Genomic DNA, 22565 nt, shown 5'->3' with positions numbered 1-22565 from the left:
AAATTATAGACTCTTCATACTGGAATTAGGAGCTGTCCTTCCTGTAATAAAGACCGCTCACTGTTGCCCTCTCTCCTTGTGCAGGGGGACTGGTCTGGGCTCCGCCCCCTCCTGTAGTTTTCTTTAGGTAGCCTGTAGAGGGCGGAGCCTGCTGGGCCCCTCCCACAGCTCTGATCAGGTTATTTACAGCACTGGGATGTCACTGCTACATTCACAAGGTGATATCTGGCTTTCTAAAGAGGTCTGGAGCACACAAAGGGGGGTTTATATCCTTTGTGACCATTGAGTAGTATAAATAAAACTTTTTTTTTTTTTTTTTGTTTCTGCCCAATTTTCAACTTTAACCTTCCCCCACTAAGCTTCACAACAAAATAACATGCTGGTTTAGAGAGGTTTTTTATTTTGGTGTTTGCTGCATTCCAGGTAGGCTAATCGGTGTCTGAAAAAATAGTGGCTGAGATGAATGTCCTAGAATAGTGATCTCCCAACTGCGGCCCCTTGCTTTTGTCTGGTCCATGGGTTATTATTTTCCCTACGGTCAGCAAGAGTGGGGCACTATTCCTCCCACTGACACCATCGATGGGGCACTATTCCTCCCACTGACACCAATGATGAGGCACTATTCCTCCCACTGACACCATCGATGGGGCACTATTCCTCCCACTGACACCATCGATGGGGCACTATTCCTCCCACTGACACCATCGATGGGGCACTATTCCTCCCACTGACACCATCGATGGGGCACTATTCCTCCCACTGACACCATCGATGGGGCAACTATTCCTCCCACTGACACCATCGATGGGGCAACTATTCCTCCCACTGACACCATCGATGGGGCAACTATTCCTCCCACTGACACCATCGATGGGGCAACTATTCCTCCCACTGACACCATCGATGGGGCAACTTTTCCTCCCACTGACACCATCGATGGGGCAACTATTCCTCCCACTGACACCATCGATGGGGCAACTATTCCTCCCACGGACACCATCGATGGGGCAACTATTCCTCCCACGGACACCATCGATGGGGCAACTATTCCTCCCACTGACACCATCGATGGGGCAACTATTCCTCCCACTGACACCATCGATGGGGCAACTATTCCTCCCACTGACACCATCGATGGGGCAACTATTCCTCCCACGGACACCATCGATGGGGCAACTATTCCTCCCACGGACACCATCGATGGGGCAACTATTCCTCCCACGGACACCATCGATGGGGCAACTATTCCTCCCACGGACACCATCGATGGGGCAACTATTCCTCCCACTGACACCATCGATGGGGCAACTATTCCTCCCACTGACACCATCGATGGGGCAACTATTCCTCCCACTGACACCATCGATGGGGCAACTATTCCTCCCACTGACACCATCGATGGGGCAACTATTCCTCCCACTGACACCATCGATGGGGCAACTATTCCTCCCACTGACACCATCGATGGGGCAACTATTCCTCCCACTGACACCATCGATGGGGCAACTATTCCTCCCACTGACACCATCGATGGGGCAACTATTCCTCCCACTGACACCATCGATGGGGCAACTATTCCTCCCACTGACACCATCGATGGGGCAACTATTCCTCCCACTGACACCATCGATGGGGCAACTATTCCTCCCACTGACACCATCGATGGGGCAACTATTCCTCCCACTGACACCATCGATGGGGCAACTATTCCTCCCTTCCTCTAGTACCGACGATGGGGGCACTATTCCTTCCTTCCTCTAGTACCGACGATGGGGGCACTATTCCTTCCTTCCTCTAGTACCGACGATGGGGGCACCATTCCTCCCTTCCCCTAGTACCGACGATGGGGGCACCATTCCTCCCTTCCCCTAGTACCGACGATGGGGGCACCATTCCTCCCTTCCCCTAGTACCGACGATGGGGGCACCATTCCTCCCTTCCCCTAGTACCGACGATGGGGGCACCATTCCTCCCTTCCCCTAGTACCGACGATGGGGGCACTATTCCTCCCTTCCCCTAGTACCGACGATGGGGGCACCATTCCTCCCTTCCCCTAGTACCGACGATGGGGGCACCATTCCGCCCTTCCCCTAGTACCGACGATGGGGGGCACCATTCCGCCCTTCCCCTAGTACCGACGATGGGGGCACCATTCCTCCCTCTAGTACCGACGATGGGGGGGGGGGCGCACTATTCCTCCCCCACTGGCCACAGTCCGGCCCCTCTAAAATCTGAAGGAGAGTAAACTGGCCCTTGGTTTGTTTATAAAGTTTGAAGACCCCTGCCCTAGAATATAGACGGCTCGTCCACACCAGTCTGAATATTAAATCTCATGCAGGTCGATGTTCATTGTTTGGTGCTTGTCACAATGCAAGACGATGTTTTCCTTTTTCATTTTTTAACTTGAAGTATTCCAAAATGACACTTTAATCTAAATCTATGCAGCACAGCGAGGTGCGTTGTCGTCCGTTGTGCTGCAATGCACAACGACCGACTTCAACGCAGCAATGTGGGGTGATGGGGGCACATAGGAAGCCCCGAGTTTTATTTGTCCCTGCGGTGAGCCCTGCATCAAGGCACCTCAATGGAGGTAGATGGAACGAACCCTTGGTGTACAAATGCTGCATGCCGGGAATATTTGCTCACAAAGTGGCTTAACTTTTCATTTTATTTCTTTTCAGTCATTTACAGCACCAAGTTGTACCGATTCTTTAAGTACATTGAAAACCGAGACGTGGCCAAGTCTGTCCTGAAGGAGAGAGGCCTCAAGAAAATCCGGCTGGGGATCGAAGGTGAGCTCTTCCACGCGGTAGGAACGACCAATCAAAAGCAGAGATTGTACCCACAGCAACCAGGATATGGGCAACACCTGCTTCATTTTTATCCATTTTTTAATGATTTTGGAGGTTGAGAGTTTTTTTGCAGTTCCTACATTCATACTTCTCATCCAGGTGGTTTTGAGATTGAAGGAGTCACACCAGATAGAAACCCGGTCCTCCGTCCAGAGCTGTCCTGCCTCCCCGCTGTCGGCTCTGTGAGAATGATGGCAGCAGTGGTGATGCCTGTGGGGCAGATCGGCTCCTCAATAGCGAGTCTGCGGTGGTCTGGATGAGACATTGTCTAGGTCCGGATCCAGACCAAAGTCCGCCATTTTGTAATTGCCTGCCCTAGAAGGTAGCTGGGTAAGCCCTTCACGAAACTGAAGATTCAAGTAAAGTTAAAGTAGAATTCCAGCTTGTACTTAACTAGCCCTAAAATGCCCCCCCTCCCCCACCTCCTCCTAACACCTAAGGTGACTAACCTGTGTGAAAAGGATGTGTATACTTGTCTATTTTCAGGTTATGTGATTCAGCTCCCCTGTGACAGTCAGCGGTGGCTGCAGGGAACAGGAGAAGGTGCTTGACAACGGCTGGAATTTCCAAGAGCGGCGATTGTAAACCACAGGCTCCCATGTACCAGCCATTGTCAGTGCTCCATCTTCTCCCCTGCAGCCACTGCTGATTGACACAAGGGAGCCAAATCACTTGATTGGACCAGAGTCACCTGAAAATGCCCCACTTCGCATCACAGCCCCTGCAGCTCTGCCAACCAAACCCCCCACCCTGTTCAAATCACAGCTCCCAGAAGCTCTGTCTTCCCATTTAAATCACAGCTCCCAGAAGCTTTGTGCCACTCCTCCATTCAAATCCCACCCTCCTGCAACTCTGTGCTCCCTCCTCCATTAAAATCACAGCCCCCTGCAACTCTGTGCTCCCTCTTCTATTCAAATCACAGCCCCTTGCATCTCTAGGCCCCCTCCTGCACTAAAATCCCAGCCCCCTGCAGCTCTGTGCTTCCTCCTCCACTCAAATCCCAGCCCCCTGCAACTTTGTTCATCCTCCTCCATTCAAGTTACAGCCCCCTGCAACTCCTTGCTCTCTCCTCCATTCAAATCGCAGCCCCCTGCAACTCTGTGCTCCCCCTTCATTCGAACCGCAGCCCCCTGCAACTCTGTGCTCCCCCTTCATTCAAACCACAGCCCCCTGCAGCCCTGTGCTCCCTCCTCCATTCAAATTACAGCCCCCAGCATCTGTGGGCCCCTACTTCATTCAAATCACAGCCCCCAGCATCTGTGGGCCCCTACTCCATTCAAATCACAGCCCCCTGCATCTCTGGGCCCCCTTCTGCACTAAAATCCCAGCCCCCTCTCAGCTCTGTGCTTCCTCCACTCAAATTACAGCCCCCTGCACCTCTGTGCTCCCTATATTCAAATCACAGCCCCCTGCACCTCTGTGCTCCCTCCATTCAAATCACAGCCCCCTGCACCTCTGTGCTCCCTCCATTCAAATCACAGCCCCCTGCACCTCTGTGCTCCCTCCATTCAAATCACAGCCCCCTGCACCTCTGTGCTCCCTCCATTCAAATCACAGCCCCCTGCACCTCTGTGCTCCCCCTCCCCAATTCAAATCGCAGCCCCCTGCACCTTTGTGCTCCCTCCATTCAAAACACAGCTTCCTACAACTTTGTGCTCCCTCCTCCATTTTAGTTAGGTTTGAATTCTACTTTAACAAATTGACAAACTGGCAGGATCAACAGGAATTCTTCTGTACTTGCTCAAAGAGCAGCCACCACCTCTAAGGACTGCAACTAATTTTTTTTTTGGGTGGGGGGGGGGGGGACTTTGTAAACTTTTTAGTCAAAGCGGCCTGGTTGGACGCACCCAGATGCGGTTCTCATTTTTGTGGGTTTTGTTCCCTTCTAGGTTACCCGACATACAAGGAGAAGGTGAAGAAGAGGCCCGGAGGGAGGCCTGAGGTCATCTACAACTACGTCCAGCGTCCCTTCATCCGGATGTCCTGGGAGAAGGAGGAAGGGAAGAGCAGACACGTGGACTTTCAGTGCGTCAAAAGCAAATCCATCACAAACCTGGCCGCGGCGGCCGCCGACATTCCCCAGGACCAGTTGGTGGTCATGCACCCGACACCACAAGTGGATGAACTGGACATCCTGCCCAATCACCCCACACCGGGTAACAACGACACTGACCCAGACGGGCAGAACTCCACGTTATAATACTGGGGGCCACGCTGCCGTCTCTGCTGGCCACAGTCGTGGGCCCCTTTAGCATCCAATGGAGACCTCGAATCGGGCATTGCAGGAGCTAAAATGTGTCACGGGGAACCACCTATGCTTTCTCTACAATCATTGCAACGGGAGGGCAGGAGCGGAGAGGTCTGCTGTCACCGATGAACCGTTTTTGGTTGTGCCGTGTGGGATTTTTTTATTTAAATTTTTTTTCCTTTCCAAGACCAAGGAATGAGGTTTCTGGCCGTGTACCGTTTTACTGTGGCTTTGTGATGTCAGCTGTCTCTTCACTCCCCACCCTTCCCATCATGTTGTAACAGAAACTCTAACACTTAGTGGCGGAGATAAGCTTCCTCCCTTCGAGGGGTACACCCCCTCCCCCATTTTTTTTTTTATGGTAGTGGCACTTTATGGATGGTTTCCGATGGTGTTTGTAAAGTTATTTTATAGTAAATTAGTACTAACTATAAAAAGTTTGGGTATAATCCCCTCTAAACGTATCGGTTGAGCACAATGGACTTTTTTTTATTTTATTTTTTTTATATATTACACCACGAGGAGTGTTTTTTCACAGGCTGCGCTCAGATCCCCTCACAGACGTCTTGTGTTATATTTTTTTTTTTTTTTTTACTTTGCGAACCCGCTCTGCGGACAAATGTACCGAACTTTGCCTGTAGGGGCTTCAAGCAATGCCTTACACCACACAATCTTTACGGGGAGAAGTTTACCAACAGAAATGTTTATTATATAAAATGATTGTATGTTTTGCATTCAAATTAAAGTCATTCTTTAAAAAAAAAAATGTGGTGGAAGGTCCTTTCACAGGGAAGTGAGAATATTTGTTTTTTGTATTTTTAGGACGATCAGCGTAACAGATACTTTAAAAGTTCATAGTCTCTCTTAACCGCATACTGCAGTACATTTTACTGTAGGCAGGGGGGGGGGGTCACAGGTAGGCTGGATCACGTACATGTATGTCATCCAGTCTGTTCCAGGTTAGGGGCGCACATGTGTACGCCCCCTGCTAATCCACGCAGTCACTGACTACAGTGGGATTTTGTCAGCAGGTCCCGGTGATGTATAATAGTGTCCCCCATCAGATAGTGTCCGCCCTGTACTGCGCTTGTGCAATACGGAGGACAAGGACATTCCGAAAGTCTCCGAAGCTAAACTTCCCTTGCTCTGCGAGTCCATGTTCAAGCCCCACCATCCAAGTGGACATAGAGTTAGAATAAAAAATAGCCGAGCGAAGCAAGGCCGTGCCCGAAACGTGGCGATGGGCCCTGTTACTTTGTGCAACCGTATGTCCACTTGGATAGTGGGGCTTGCACCTGGACTCCGTGCGCAGGCCCCGTTCGTCTTTTGAGACTTTCGGAGTCTCCTTCTCCTCCGTACTGCACAAGCGATGCGCCTGCGCAGTACGGGGCGGACACTATCCGATGGCCGGACGCTTTTTGACAGAACACCGGCTTAGTGTCGGTTGGTGGCCTCCCCCCCGTCCGGTGTCGGTTGGTGGCCTCCCCCCCGTCCGGTGTCGGTTGGTGGCCTCCCCCCCCTGTCCGGTGTCGGTTGGTGGCCTCCCCCCCCTGTCCGGTGTCGGTTGGAGGCCCTCCTCCCCGGCCGGTGTCGGTTGGAGGCCCTCCTCCCCAGCCGGTGTCGGATGGAGGCCCTCCTCCCCGGCCGGGGTCGGTTGGAGGCCCTCCTCCCCGGCCGGTGTCGGTTGGAGGCCCTCCTCCCCAGCCGGTGTCGGATGGAGGCCCTCCTCCCCGGCCGGGGTCGGTTGGAGGCTCTCCTCCAACCCAACCATTCACCCGCCCCCCCCCCCCCCCCCCCCGCCCGGTGTCAGTTGGAGGCCCAGCCTCCCCTTCCCCCCCCGGCCGGTGTCGGTTGTCGGCCTAGGGGGGTGAGTGAATGGAGCAGCACTTTCAGGGTGCTTTGCAGGTGTTATTTTTATCGCTGTAGTGCGTGAAAGGGTTCTAATGATTGGAAGTCTGTCTGGAGCAGTGGGCGTTCCTAGGCAAGGGTGTATTTGCATGTAGACCACCCTAGTGAACCCTCGCATGTGATGCTGAACCCCTATAACTGAAAGCCAACGAATGAAAGGGACAGGCTGGGGGTAGAATAGAGATAGATGATGCTAGATGCCTTCCAGCCAGGAAATGTGCAAGACTGAAGGGGGAGGCTGGTGTTGGGCATTTCCATACTCCTGTTTTGGCTTTAAAGCGGGAGTCCGCCGGGACTCCGCGTTTTTTTTTTTTTAAAAGTCAGCAGCTACAAATACTGCAGCTGCTGACTTTTAAAATAGTGACACTTACCTGTCCAGCGCGCCCGCAATGTCGGCACCCGAAGCCGATCTCTAGATCGACACTCGGGTGCTGCCGCCGTCATCTTGGGTATGGGAATCAGGAAATGGAGCCTTTCGGCTTCATTTCCCGGTTCCCTACTGCGCATGCGCGAGCCGCGCGGCGCAATCCGGACGGTCCCCGCTGCCTCTGGGAACTGTGTGTTTCCCAGCAGGCAGCGGGGCACTTGCGCAAAGGGGCGGGCAGTTGCGGAAAGGGGTGTAATCTACGCCCCTTTCCGCAGACAGCTATCCCGGAAGTGGGTGCAGTTACCTGGATTATCCAGGTAACTGCACCCCCCTCCCCCCTGAAAGGTGCCAATTAAGGCGCCGGAGGGGGGGGTGATTCCGATGAGCGGAGGTCCATTTTAGGGTGGACCTCCGCTTTAACTATAGTCTAATGCAAGGTGCCCCAACAGGTCATGTTTTCAGGATTTCCCTCCGATGAAACAGCTGTGGTAATTACTAATCCCCCCCCCCCCCTCTTAATTGCACAATAAAGGACACAGGCAATGTATTCATACACCAGTTGAATTGTAGGCTCATACCTTCAGGTGATTGGACACTGGAGAGCTTTTGAGGACACACCCCCTTCTGGGGAACCTCCCCTATAACCTTGCCTGGGAGTCTCTGAAGGTAATGGACCTCTTCTCCTTCACGGACACACCAGATCATTTATTTTTTTAATATCTTCTGATTCTACAATCCGCTCTCATTGTCCTCTTCTGTCCACACAGAAGCGATGATGGATCCAGATCGGTAAATCCTTGGGCGCTGTACCCAGACCCCATGCTGTTGCTTCAGGCACTGCATCCCGTGTGGGGCACTCACCTTGGCTGTTGGTGCAACACTCTGAATTAGCAGCATTAGACAGGTCTTGGTCCAGCGCTATGGAACCCAGTCCCTGAAGACCCCCTCCAGGGGTATGCCCACCATAGTGGGTGTAGCCTGGACTTTATATTCAGTCCAGCGTTGAGGACTGGTAAGACAGTCACCCTTTATCTCTGAGTGTAAAACAAAGTAGCTTGTATCCCTAACTCCAAGATATGGATTTTACAGGCAATGTCAAAATCCTCTGTTTTACAATTCTGTGGTGGGGAGCAGAAGGGTTACAACCACTGTTAATGTTTCTTTATCGTACATCATAGGACACAGAGTCTCAAGTAATTACTTGGTGGGTTATAGGCCTACCTTCAGGTGTTGACACTGATATAACCAATACAGGAAGTTGACTCCCCTATATAACCCCTCCTCCTTCCAGGAGCACTCAGTTTTTTCGCCAGTGTCTAAGGTGTTGGTCACGAGTGAAGATGATCTCTGCGGAGCTCCAGGAGGGATCCATGCTGGATTTAAAGAAACCTCCACAATCAGATCCATCCTCGCCACTGAGGCCATAGGATGGTACCTGGACCTTGATGCAAGAACGAGGTTTTGCCTGTAATGCTTCTCTTTGAGAGCTGGACCCTAGGAACCAGGACGCTTTTTGGTCTTGCTACATTTCCTAAAGTTGTCCTGAGGGGTGCTATACAAGGCCCAAAGGAGCGGAACCCCTTTTAAAAGGGCCCCAGTCTTTGAGCGTGTTTAAACGCAGCCCGCCGTGAGGGGTGAAAGTTGGATCTGTCTGTCAAATCGGCAGTATCCTGCAGCAAGGACAAGGTAAGGGAAGAAGCTTTGCTTTTTCCTTCAATATACCTTATATGCCTTATAAATGTCTCCTCTATAAGGAGTAACTTACACTACCTATGATATGTCTTAGTGCAGCTCTGTCTCAGAACATGTGTGGTCCCAGTGGCAGGGGGGATTCTTACTATAGATCTTGTGGGATTTGGTAAAAAATACAGCAGTTGCTAATATAGAGATGTGTATAAACTTCTATATGGGCGGTGGCTGGTTGACGCAGCTGCTTTAGCTGCATGGTTTAATTACAACCCAGCACTTCCACCTAGTAACATTGGGAAACGCCTTATGCTTCTGTGGTTTTAAAAAAACGATAAATCTGCTGACAGAACCCTTCCCCTCTTCCCCTCCCCCCTTGTAGAGGTGTATAGTACATTCACCTTACTTTGTGTTGGCCATTCGGGTCCCTAGCAGGGCCTGAGAACACAGGGGCATGCCCGCAAGGTCACGTGGCGCTGTGTATGGATGTAACGTCCACACACACACACAGCACTCGCTACATAGCTGAGGGGAAGCGCTGAGGATGCCAATCAGGTTCCACCTGAGGCTTTATATCACAGACACTCTCATTTCAGAAAGACTTTTTAACTGAAGAGAGGCAGTCTGTCACACTAAGAGACTCCAGAGCGCTGGGCACGTAAGGGTGTAAAAGGCATTTCCAGACAGAGCTGTTATTCTGTGTGTACCTCTGCTTGTGCTTTGCACTATGTCTTCCAGACCTACCGTAAAGGTACCTAAAGTGTCACCCCCCCCCCCCCCGGCGCTAGGAATCCCAGTTATGCCTCCATACTGTCTTCCTCTTCGGAGAGATCAGACATGTTTTTTATTTAGATTAGCGGCTTTAATCGCATCCTCCATCCAGTGTATAGGAAGCGTCCTAAATCCCCCCCTCCCCCACTTTAGACTCTTTACATTCAGTGGAGGGTCCCAAGAGAATTATGGGGACAGGACGGGGTATTGCCCTCAGTTGATCGGGAGGAAAGACATGCGATTATTTCTCTGCGGAGGAAACAATAATTGAAGTTCCCAAGGATCCCTACTTCACAATCTGAAGTACAGAGGCTTGCAAAGATGGTTCGCTCTACTTGCAAACTACCTCTAACAGAGTAAGCTGAAGGGCCGGTCTCTTCATTGGGTTCTTTGAAGCCTTTACAGCCTTTGCATGCGTTTCCCGTCCACACATTACTAAAAAAGCTTATTTATACTGAATGGGATCATCCGGATAAGCATTTTTTCCCTTCCAAAGAGACTTGCAAAGCTCTATCCTATGGAAGAAAGATTCACTAAAAGATGGAAAGTTCGAGCAGTTGATGCTGCGATTTCCAATTTTTTTTTTTTACCCAGTGGACAATGCGCTTATGCTTAAAGATCCAACAGATAAGAAGTTGGAAGGTCTGTTAAAATCCTTTTTTTTTTTTTCCTAGCAGGTACTGTTGCTCAGCCTGCAATTGCAGCTATAGGCATCTGTCAGTCCTTAAAGGACCAGTTCCCAGATGCTCTCAGATGAACTCCCTGCACAACAAGCACAGGAACTGGCCGAGCTACCTAAAGCATTATGCTTTGCTGTAGACGCTATGAAGGATTCTATTCACCAGGCATCACGCCATGCGTTTTGTACTTGTACATATGCAAAGGACCCTTTGGTTAAAGGGTTGGTCAGCTGAGACGCCTTGTAAGAACCTTCTAACTAGTTTCTTCTTTAAGGGAGAACGATTATTTGACAAAATAAAATAAAAGCGTCTTTCATTTAAAACTGTTCGGCCTCTGCCATCAGACCAGGCATAAAGGAAGACCTGGGGCTACAAGTCTGCAAAGCAGAATACAAGACCTCCTTATGAAGAGGCATCTCCCCTCACCAAGGTGGGGGGGGGGTGAGGGGGAAGACTTCTGATGTACTCAGAAGTCTAGCAAAGGGAGATTCAGGACAAATGGACTCTCTCCACAGTGTCTCTAGGATACAAGCTAGAGCTTTGAGAGTTTCCACCATCTTGTTTTCTGAGATCAAACGTTCCCAAGGATCCAGGGAAAAGGCAATCCCTGTTGCAAGCATTAGACTGATTATTGGCTCAAGGGGTGATCAGACAGATTCCCAAACAAGAGCAAGGTTGGTTTTACTCAAACCTAATTACAGTGCCAAAGCCAAATGGGGATATCAGACCAAGTCTAGATCTACGTAATCTAAATCAGTTCCTGAAAATCTGCTCCGTTTGCATGGAGTCCATCAAGTCAGTCGTTTCCATCCTGCAAGGAGAAAAACTTCTGGCGTCCATCGACATCAGAGATGCATAGCTGCTTGTACATATATTTCCTCTTCACCAGAGGTTTCTGCGGTTCTAAGTAGAACAGAAGCATTTTCAGTTAATAGCCTTGCCCTTTGGGCTTGTTACAGCATCTCGGGTATTCACTAAGGTATTAGCCCCACCTCTAGTCAGGTTAAGGGCACAGGGCATAACTGTCTTGGCTTACTTAGACGATCTATTGTTAATAGACCAGTCAGTGGCTTGCTTGAAGCAAGATGTAGCCATCACAAGCAGTTACCTGGAAGGTTTGGGTTGGATTCTCAACCTAAAGAAATCCTCCTTAAAGCCACTAAGAAGGCTGGAGATAAAGCCCAGAAAAGGGGTGTTCTTGCCTCCCGCAAGGATCAGCTCCATACAGGAGCTGGTGAGGATGATCAGGTCGAAGAGAAATCCTTCAATTCGCCTTTGCATGAGGTTGTTAGGGAAGATGGTAGCTTCATTCGAAGCAGTTCCCTATGCTCAATTCCATTCGAAACTGAAAGCAGTATTCTGTCTGCTTGGAACAAAAGGATTCAAGCTTTGGACATGCCAATGTGGCTGTCCCCACGAGTGTCCCAAAGCCTCAGTTGGTGGTTACTATCTTGGAACCTGCTGAAGGGAAAGTCCTTCAGATCAATTATCTGGAAGGTAGTAACGACAGATGCCAGCCTTTCAGGCTGGGGAGTAGAAGCCTTGCCCATCGACATCCTAGAGATTCCGGCAGTGTATCTTCCTCTAGAAATCTGGACCTCCAGGTTAAAGAATTGTCCTGCCAGGATCCAGTCCGCCAATGCCACGGCTGTGGCATATATCAATCACAAGGGGTCACCAAGAGTCTCTCAGCTCAGAGAGAGGTGAACCAGATTCGAACTTGGACAGAAGAGAATGTCCCATGCCTATCGGCAGTTTTCATTCCGGGAGTAGAGGATTGGCAGGTGGACTATCTAAGTCGCCGGCAGTTATTCGCAGGAGAATGGTCTCTCACCCCAAGGTGTTTCAGGCTGTTTGCCAAAGATGGGGGACTCCGGACATAGACCTTCTAGCGTCGATTCAACATTAAGCTAGTCAACTTTGCATCCAGGACAGGGGACCACTCACATACGGAACAGATGCGTTGGCGACCCCGTGGGATCAGGTTTTACTGATCTATGCACTTTTCCCCAATTCAGTTGCTACCTCAAGTTGTTTGCAGGATCAAGCTGGAAAGAAAATCGGTAGCACCAGCATGGCCCAGAAGGTCATGGTACGCAGAGATCATAAGGATGGCAGTGGAGGGTCCAGGGCTCTTCCCACTAAGGCCAGACCTGCTGTCTCAGGGGCCGATATTCCATCCTACTTTACGAACACTAAATTTAACGGCTTGGCTATTGAGACCCACATTCTGAATAAACGTGGGCTTTCCAGGTCGGTTATCTCTACTTTGATTAATGCCAAAAAGCCAGCTTCTAGAGCTATATATTATAGAGCCTGGAAAGCTTACGTTTCCTGGTGTGAGTCCAAGGGTTGGTACCCTCAGAGATATATCATAGGCAGAATTCTTACCTTTCTACAATTAAGCGTAGAGATGAAGTTGGCCCTGAGTACTATTAAGGGCCAAGTCTCAGCCTTCTCAATTTTTATTTCAGACTGCTTGCTATGCATTCTTTAGTCCAGGGTTTCATGCAAGGAGTGCTGCGGATTAATCCACCAGTTAAATCACTCTTAAGCCCTTGGGACTTAAATTTAGTTTTATCAGCGTTACAAAAACAGCCATTCGAACCGTTGCAGCATGTTCCTTAGTCCTTCTGACTAGGAAGCTGATATTTTCGTTTGCTATATCCTCAGCAAGGAGGATTTCAGAATTGGCTGTTCTTTCTTGTAAGGAGTCATATTTGATTATTCATGAGGACAGAGTGGTGTTACGCCCTCGTCCAGGTTCTTGCCAAAAGTGGTTTCAGGCTTTCATCTGAAATGAAGATATTGTCCTGCCAGGGTTTTTCCCAAGACCTTGTTCCAGGGAAGAAAGGTCACTACATTGTCTTGATGTAGTGAGAGCAGTGAAAATGTATTTAAGAAAACTGCTCCGATTCATAAGACTGATGTCTTATTTCTTCTGCCAGAGGGTCCTAAGAAAGAGACGGGCAGCGTCAAGATACACTGTCGCTAAGTGCATTTGGCAAGTTATAATTCAAACTTATGATTTAAAGGAAAAGATGCCCCCTTTTCAAGTTAAGGCACACTCTTCCAGAGCGGTTGGTGCTTCTTTGGGCAGTGCGTCACCAGGCCTCCAGATCTCAAATCTGCAAGGCTGCGACTTGGCCTTCAGTACATACATTGCAAAATGTTATCAAGTGCATGTAAGATGGAATGAGGATATCGCCTTCGGGCGCAGTGTGCTGCAGGCACCAGTATAAGTCCTCAGGTCTGGGGGTTACCCTACGGGTTGTGTCTCCCTCCCCTCAAGTAGCATTGCTATGGGATATCCCACCAAGTAATTACTTGAGACTCTGTCCTATGATGTACAATAAAGAAAGATTTTTAAAACAGCTTACCTGTAAAATCCTTTTCTTGGAGTACATCATAGGACACAGAGCTCCCGCCCCTCTGTTTTATGGGGTGAGAGTATATTGCTTGGGTACAAAAAACTGAGTGCTCCTGGGAGGAGGGAGGGGTTATATAGGGAGTCAACTTCCTGTATTGGTTATACCAGTGTCAACACCTGAAGGTAGGCCTATAACCCACCAAGTAATTACTTGAGACTCTGTGTCCTATGATGTACTACAAGAAAAGGATTTTACAGGTAAGCCGTTTTAAAAAAATCCTATTTTTTTTTTTATTGCAGTCTGTATCCCTGTTGGGTACAGTGCCTTGAAAATATTTATACCCCTTGAACATTTTCCACTTTGCAACCAAAATCTTTAATGTATTTTATTGGGATTTTGGGATAGACCAAAACTAAGTGGCACATCATTGTGAATTGTAAGGAAAATGATTTTCAACATTTTGTGTTGGCGTACATTTGTATTCAGCCCCCTTTTACTCTGGTTCCACTTGATTTAAGTTAGGGGTATCAATTGCCTTCAGACGTCACCTAATTAGTAAATAGTCCACCTGTGTGCAATTTAATCTCAGTGTAAAATACTGAAGCCCTGAGGTTTGTTAGTGAACAGACAGCATCAAGAAGACCAAGGAACACACCAGACAGGTCAGGGATAACATTGTGGAGAAGTATAAAGCAGGGTTAGGTTATTAAAAAAAAAATCTCCTAAGCTTCGAACATCTTACGGAGCTCTGTTCAATCCATCATCTGACAATGGAGAGTATGGCACCACTGCAAACCTACCACGACATGGCTGTCCACCTAAACTGACCGGCTGGGCCAGGAGAGCATTCATCAGAGAAGCTGTCTAGAGGTCCATGGTAACTCTGGAGGAGCTGCAGAGATCCACAGCTCAGGTGGGAGAATCTGTCCACAGGACAACTATTAGTCGTGATCGCCACAAATCTGCCCTTTATGGAAGAGTGACAAAAAGAGTCATAAGAATTCCTGTTTGCAGTTTGTGAGAAGCCATGTGGGGGACACAGCAAACATGTCGAAGAAGGTGATCTGGTCAGATGAGACCAAAATTGAACTTATTGGCCTATGTGTGGCGGAAAACCAACATCACCCTGAACACACCATCCCCACCGTGAAACATGGTGGTGGCAGCATCATGTGGTGGGGATGCTTTTCTTCAGCAGGGACAGGGAAGCTGGTCAGAGTTGATGGGAAGATGGATGGAGCCAAATACAGGGAATCTTAGAAGAAAACCTGTTAGTCTACAAAAGACCTGAGCTCTCCCCATAGTCAATGCCACCTTTCAAAGCAAGCCCAACTGTGTAGGGCTCCATCATTGATGCACAGATGCTTGTGAATCAACTACAAGTACTAATAGCCTTTGTGCTCGAGCAGTTAAAGTGGTTGTAAAACCCTTACAAACCACTTTGACCTACAGGTAAGCCTAGATTAAGGCTTACCTGTAGGTCCAAGAAAATCTCTACTAAACCTACACTGTTTAGGAGATATTTGCCAAAAGACAGGCACCTCTGTCTACGGCGCATGCGTGGGAGTGACGTCATCGCGGCTCCATCGAATGACAGCGCCAGAGCAGCGAGACCCACCAAGAAGATGGAGGCTCCGTACACAAGGGGACAGTGGTGACATCGCTGGCTCCTGTGTCAGGTAAGTGACACATAATGGACTACTATGTGATGCATAGTAGTCCATTATGCTTTACCTTTGTAGGGAATCAAAGAGGAAGTAAACCCATAAAAGCTCTGCTTCTACCAATATTGTTTGTTTATCCTATTCAGACACAGTGCTGAAGAAGGCAAGTGAAGGAGTCCTTAGGCAATACTGATAAGTCCTTTGTCTGGCACAGGTTCTCTTTAATATTTGTCACCCCATCGTTGTGTCTGTGCACAAGGCACATTCCGCACAGGTCTTATACTTAAACACCACCCGCTTCCAGAAAACTGCTGGCGCTGTGCTGCTTATGAACTGCTGGATGGGGTTGATTTATTACAGGCAAATATGCTGCTCCCATGCAAAATGCAACTTCACTTGCAAAGTGAATGAATGTGGTGAAATTTCACTTTGCAGGCCAGGAAGAGTCCAGGAACTACCACAGCGCTCCACAGCACCCTGCTAGTTCATTGAGAACTACAAGCCAACAGCTGCAAAGGATGTTGGGGCTTGTAGTTTATTCACACAGTGCTGTGTGAATGAATGATGTGGGCGGAGCCCCACAGGGCTGAACAGTAAGCGACAACTAGTACAGGGAAAGTCTCTCCATACGGCTGTCACAGGGAGGCGCAGCGATTGGCCAGCAGCTGTACCAGTGGGGAACATGCAACATGGTCCCAAAGGTGAACTTCTCCTGGGAGTTTGATTCCAGGGCTTAAGGACAACTTCCCTTGTGAAGTGAACAGTCCATTTGCCTTTAATAAAGCAAGCTCAATATTGCAGCTGCTATTGGTCAGTGCCAGCCCAGTGTGCAAGCAATGGCAGTCTATTAAGAGATAAGAGAAGTTGTTATAGCAAATAGTATCTATGGACTGATCAGTGTGTGTACCGATTGGACCTCCTGTAAATTTGGTTTAATACAAGATTGATATGGAAGAGCAGGAAAGATGATATGGAAGGGGGGGGTGTTGTGTGTTAACTGACCATGCAATTCCTTTTATTTGGAGTACAATACAGGACACAGGATGAATATTCAGGTACACTGGGGTTATGCTGCCACTTTAAAGCAGATTGCATCTGAGCACCACAAATGCTATTAATAGGCAAAAACACACGCCCCCATTCATGTCTCCATGCTTTATTGAGCTGGTAAATCTCTTTGAAAACACCCCCATCCTGAGTAAGGGAAGAGGATTCATGCAGCATTGACTTCCTGGAATCCATTTGCCTTCAACTCAGGCATGCAGGCAGGAGGTGCACTTAGAAACCCTCCCAAAGACGTCCTGGGATAAATTACATCATTTTGGCCTAGGCCTGGAAACCAGGAAGTAACTGAAATGTAAAAAATAAAGTTTTAAAACAAAGGAAAGAAAGTATATCCTATTTATATCTCTGTAGTAATGTTGGCAGCACAAGGATTAAAAACCATGTCGATTGAGACTGCTTTGTTTTGGCCAATCTCAATAAAGCAGAAGGTCTCCAAGGACAGCCCCTGTATAACTCCCCTCCCACTCCCAGCATGCTTCTGGTGTGTTAGCAAGCAACAGTAGGAGAGTTTCAAAAGAACAGGGGGGGGGGGGGGGGGGGTTCCTTGCCCTTGAGATCATAAACCTAAATAATGAGCTTAAAAATGCACCTCGTAATTGATGAAGAATCATACTACCAAATCCAACACAGCCCAAGTGAGCGGTTCCCTCAAAAGAAAGTTGTCCAGATGTCCTTAAAGTGAAGTAGAGTGAGAACAGGTACTAGCATCTTGGTGGACCTGATGTGTGGTGGACAGGCCAAAGAGAGGGGCAACAAACTTAAAGGTTGCAGGTCCACAGCAAAACCAAAGCAGCATAGATGCCCCTGGGAAAGTGGATTTCATATGGGCTTCAGTTTATTTCTGAAAAAGAGAGAGAGAGATTATATATATATATATATATATATATATATATATATATATATATATATAATCTCTCTTTTTCAGAAAATAAACTTGTAATTGGCATGTGCGCATGCATTCACCCCCTTTGTTATGAAGCCCATAAAAAGCTCTGGTGCAACCAATTAAGTCACATAATTCGTGAAATGTTGTCCACCTGTGTGCAATCTAAGTGTCACATGATCTGTCATTACATATACTTTTTGAAAGGCCCCAGAGGCTGCAACACCTAAGCAAGAGGCACCACTAACCAAACACTGCCATGAAGACCAAGAACTCTCCAAACAAGTAAGGGACAATGATGTTGAGAAGTGCAAGTCAGGGTTAGGTTATAAAAACCAATGGCTGCACATCAAAAAACTCAGAGCGGGCATGGAGGGCATTAGCCAGAGAGGGGCAGCACAGAGACCTAAGGTAACCCTGGAGGAGCTGCAGAGTTCCACAGCAGAGACTGGAGTATCTGTACATAGGACCACAATAAGCTGTACGCTCCATAGAGTTGGGCTTTATGGCGGAGTGGCCAGAAGACAGACAATTACTTTCAGAAAAAAACAAAACGGCACGTTTTCAGTATGCGAAAAGGCATGGGATCATAAGAGTTGGATTATTATTATTTTTTATAACCTAACCCTGACTTGTACTTCTCAACAACATTGTCTCTTACTTGTTTGGAGAGTTCCTTGGTCTTCATGGCAGTGTTTGGTTAGTGGTGCCTCTTGCTTAGGTGTTGCAGCCTCTGGGGCCTTTCATAAAAGTGTGTCTATGTAATGACAGGTCATGTGACTTAGATTGCAGACAGGTGGACATCATTCCACTAATTATGTGACTTCTGAAGGTAATTGGTGGCACCAGAGATTTTTAGAAATAAAAAATGTGTGTGATATATATATATATATATATATATATATATATATATATATATATATATATATATATATATATATATATATATTTCTAATTTTACTTTGCCAGCTTAAACTATTGTGTTCTGATCCATCACATATAATTCAGATAAAAAAAAAAAAAACATTGACCTAAAGGCTGTAATGTAGCAAAATAGGTAAAAAGTCAAAGGGGTGAATACTTTTGCAAGGCGCTGTATATTGTCGATATAAAAAATAAAACCTTAAGAAAAATGTTATTCTTCACAATTTTTCTTTTTGCAAGCTTAGTGCTCGTCAAGGTTTTACCTTCTGGTTCCATAAATGGGAAAGGATTTAGAGAAGCTACAGCCAGTTATAGAACAATTAAACAATTTATTTAAAAAATATTTAACTATTACACTGTACCATGTATATATAATATATATATATTTATAGAATAAAGGATTCTTACAATAAAACATCTTTATACAAGTAATAATATAAGAAATATCAGAGTGGGGATCTCTGCTGTGTAAACACACCATACGTCTGAAATGACATTTGCTGACAGCGGTGCAAATCTGCACAATGATTTAGAAAAAAAAAAAAAAAAGCAGCAATTTCAAAATATACATTAAATGCAAGCTATACACCACTAGCTGGATCACTGGAGCGGAGTCTAACACGTCGGAAAGTGAGTGATCTGATATAACACATGACAGTTCAGCCGGACAAGCCGTGTTGATTTGGTCTCCTCTGCGCGGGAGGGCAGCTGCTTGTTGCCACCCCTGAGAGGTCTTGCAGGCCCGGTGTGGCACTGAAGTCTTTTTTTTTTTTTTTTTTTTAGCTCCCATAATGCACTTTGATGCTGCAGATGATGAGCGGCTGAAAGCTTAGTCCTAATTCACAATGGGCCAGGGGTAAGTCGCTGAAATCCACCGGGCCTCCGAGTCCTGCATCTGCCTCCAGGAGACTCATGATTACTGCCATGGCCGCCTCGTCGTTGGCTGGGGCTGCTCGATCCGTGGTCAGTTTCTATCATGTCCATCCCCATCTGGGAGTTCTCGCCTACAAAAAAACACAAGTTTTATTACGGTGCGCGACCGTGTGTGCCTCTAAACAGTCACAATCGTGTCTGGGAATCTGTCACAAGCCTAAGAAGTGTGTCTGAAGGACTACACAACCGTGCAAGCTCACTAGGCACATGGGCCGAGTACCAATGTCGCGTGATGGTGGGAAGGGAGGGGGTGGGGAGAGAGAAGGGAAAGACATTATAAGCAGTTACGGAACCCCAATTGGATGACATTCCCGTTTTTCCTGTGCTTTGTATATTACGCTTTGCCTGTTGATGTGAAATCTAACAATTTTATTTAAAACCTTTATTCTAAACCTCCAGAACTTGGGGTGCCACTCCAAGCAAAGATCCTATAATGCTCCAGTGACTCCCACTGATTGTAGGTGGTGGCAGTGAGAGCCCCCATCCCTATGTACATACAGAGGATAAAACGCCACCTTCCTGGAAAAACAGCCCAGGTGGAAAGTAAAGTGAAAGTAGCATCAGCTAGATTCCTCTCTAGCCACCGTGACGCGTTTCGTCCCATCCACCGCGCTTAGTCTTTGACTAAGTCCAGTAGGTAAGGCAAAAAGCGTCATGGGCCCGTGCCTGGTAGGAGTTGGGCTGAAGTCACTTTTCAGCTGGGCTATTCTTCCTGGAGGGCAGAGTTTTATTATCAGCCTATCCCTATGTACACAACCAAGAAAGAGGATAAAATTCCATCTTCCAGGAAAAACAGCCCAGGTGGAAAGGAAAGTTGAAGTAGCTTCAGCGGAATTCCTCCCAGGCCATGTCTGGCGTGTTTCCTCCCATTCACAGAGCTTAGTCTAACTGAGCCCTGACGGTGGGGTAAAATGCGTCAGTTTGCGTGGTCTAGGAGAAGTCGGGCTGAAGTCACTTTGCTTTCCACCTGAACTGTCTTTCCTGGAGGGCGCTCCATCTTGTGCACGCACAGCATAAGAATACTGGGGGGCTGAGGTGCAAAGGAAGGAAGAGCCAACAATGAACAAAAATAGGCACACTTGACTTTTTATCAACTGTACACGAAAGGCCGCGCTTATGGAGCAGGTCACAGTCACACAGGGATATATGTGAATGCCCTGACTCTATTGATAATGTGTTACTAGTTGCAGTATTTTATGAGGTATAGCAGTGTAGAAAATACATATATAAAAGTTGGACCTATTTATATTAGTCACTATGAGGTTGCTGCCTCCCTAAGAACACAATCTGAAACCCAGGTTATGTTTAAAAGTTAAATGGTAATGATAGGCTAATGGCGCTACCTCAAACCTATTGTTTTTGTGTTTATATCCAACTAATTCTTTCTATTATTCCAAATTCAACCATGTGCCACTACAAATCGGTTATATTCCTTACCCTAAAAAGGTGAACGCGCACAGTTCTTCACTAACGTGATCGAACACTCAATCAGAATCCCTAAAAACACCCACACTACATGTAAAATCCAAGGATCCCAAACAATATTCAAACTAATTTTGTGATAGTGATTTTTGTGATCCCAAAAAATATATTAGTATACTACACAGCCGACTACCACACACAGTGTGCAAAACCCCTATTCGGGGGAGAGATTACACTTATAATCGCACTGCGTTTGTGCAGTTCCTGTGCAATTGCTATCACTGTGCACAATTTATATTACCACTATAATACCCCGTGGATGAAAAAAATATATTACAATGAAAGAAACAAAAACCACCGAGACCATGAAAATACAAAAAATATAAGACTATAAAAATTATAAAAATAGAAAAGTCAAAGGCAAAAAAATAAAAAAATAATAATAATATAATAAATAAATGTGCGGGGTGATTCCTAACCCCCTTGCGAATGTGAAAAATACAAAAACCTAAAAAAAGGTGTAAATAGAATCCAAAAAATATCAATAGATTTATGTATCTATATATATAAGGTCCACAAGAAGTCTCTTATCATGTGCTTTCAACCATGCGATTATTCTTTTTCAAATAACAGGAAGGTGACTTTTGTGATTAAGCCTGCTTATTGGTGACTTCCGTGCTCGTTCCCCCTCAAGGGTCCCCACTCACCGAATCCACGCACCCCCTAGCGGGTATATTGCCTGTAATCTGTGCTCCACTAGGTTGAGGATTCTTCTGATTAGCTCTATCTTCAGCTGGTCTTCCCCAGGGTTTATTGGAAATGATGAGAGAAGGAGGCTTTGTTATCCGCCAATAGGTCCTCAAAAAAGAAAAAATCTGCTCATGGTGTAGTATTCTCAATAACGGACCACTTGAGAGAAAGGGAAACGGGCTACAAAAAAAAAAAAAAAAGACCAGCTGAAGATGGAGCTAATCAGAAGAATCCTCAACCTAGTGGAGCACAGATTACAGGCAATATACCCGCTAGGGGGTGCGTGGATTCGGTGAGTGGGGACCCTTGAGGGGGAACGAGCACGGAAGTCACCAATAAGCAGGCTTAATCACAAAAGTCACCTTCCTGTTATTTGAAAAAGAATAATCGCATGGTTGAAAGCACATGATAAGAGACTTCTTGTGGACCTTATATATATAGATACATAAATCTATTGATATTTTTTGGATTCTATTTACACCTTTTTTTAGGTTTTTGTATTTTTCACATTCGCAAGGGGGTTAGGAATCACCCCGCACATTTATTTATTATATTATTATTATTTTTTTATTTTTTTGCCTTTGACTTTTCTATTTTTATAATTTTATAGTCTTATATTTTTTGTATTTTTCATGGTCTCGGTGGTTTTTGTTTCTTTCATTGTAATATATTTTTTTCATCCACGGGGTATTATAGTGGTAATATAAATTGTGCACAGTGATAGCAATTGCACAGGAACTGCACAAACGCAGTGCGATTATAAGTGTAATCTCTCCCCCGAATAGGGGTTTTGCACACTGTGTGTGGTAGTCGGCTGTGTAGTATACTAATATATTTTTTGGGATCACAAAAATCACTATCACAAAATTAGTTTGAATATTGTTTGGGATCCTTGGATTTTACATGTAGTGTGGGTGTTTTTAGGGATTCTGATTGAGTGTTCGATCACGTTAGTGAAGAACTGTGCGCGTTCACCTTTTTAGGGTAAGGAATATAACCGATTTGTAGTGGCACATGGTTGAATTTGGAATAATAGAAAGA

At 46.8% G+C, this 22565-nt stretch overlaps 2 protein-coding genes across 2 annotated transcripts in view; one reads left to right on the top strand and one right to left on the bottom strand.

Annotated features, from left to right (window-relative positions):
* Window positions 1–5860, top strand: part of BTBD10 (BTB domain containing 10) — a gene marked incomplete in the record, with an annotated part of 137246 nt that extends 131386 nt beyond the window's left edge. The window contains 2 exon segments of the mRNA XM_077453602.1: window positions 2682–2792; window positions 4742–5860. Of these exon segments, the coding sequence (XP_077309728.1) occupies window positions 2682–2792; window positions 4742–5052 (422 nt within the window).
* Window positions 5861–18728: 12868 nt separating this feature from the next.
* The window catches only part of BMAL1 (basic helix-loop-helix ARNT like 1), an 81240-nt gene continuing 77403 nt past the window's right edge, over window positions 18729–22565 (bottom strand). The window contains 2 exon segments of the mRNA XM_077453601.1: window positions 18729–19360; window positions 19362–19423. Of these exon segments, the coding sequence (XP_077309727.1) occupies window positions 19199–19360; window positions 19362–19423 (224 nt within the window). The 3' untranslated portion in view covers window positions 18729–19198.

This window comes from Lithobates pipiens, unplaced genomic scaffold (genome assembly GCF_037356315.1).
Source record: "Lithobates pipiens isolate NorthernLeopardFrog02 unplaced genomic scaffold, aLitPip1_a1.2 Scaffold_24, whole genome shotgun sequence".
In the NCBI taxonomy this organism is placed as follows: domain Eukaryota; kingdom Metazoa; phylum Chordata; class Amphibia; order Anura; family Ranidae; genus Lithobates; species Lithobates pipiens.
This window is presented reverse-complemented; position numbering and strand designations above follow the sequence as displayed.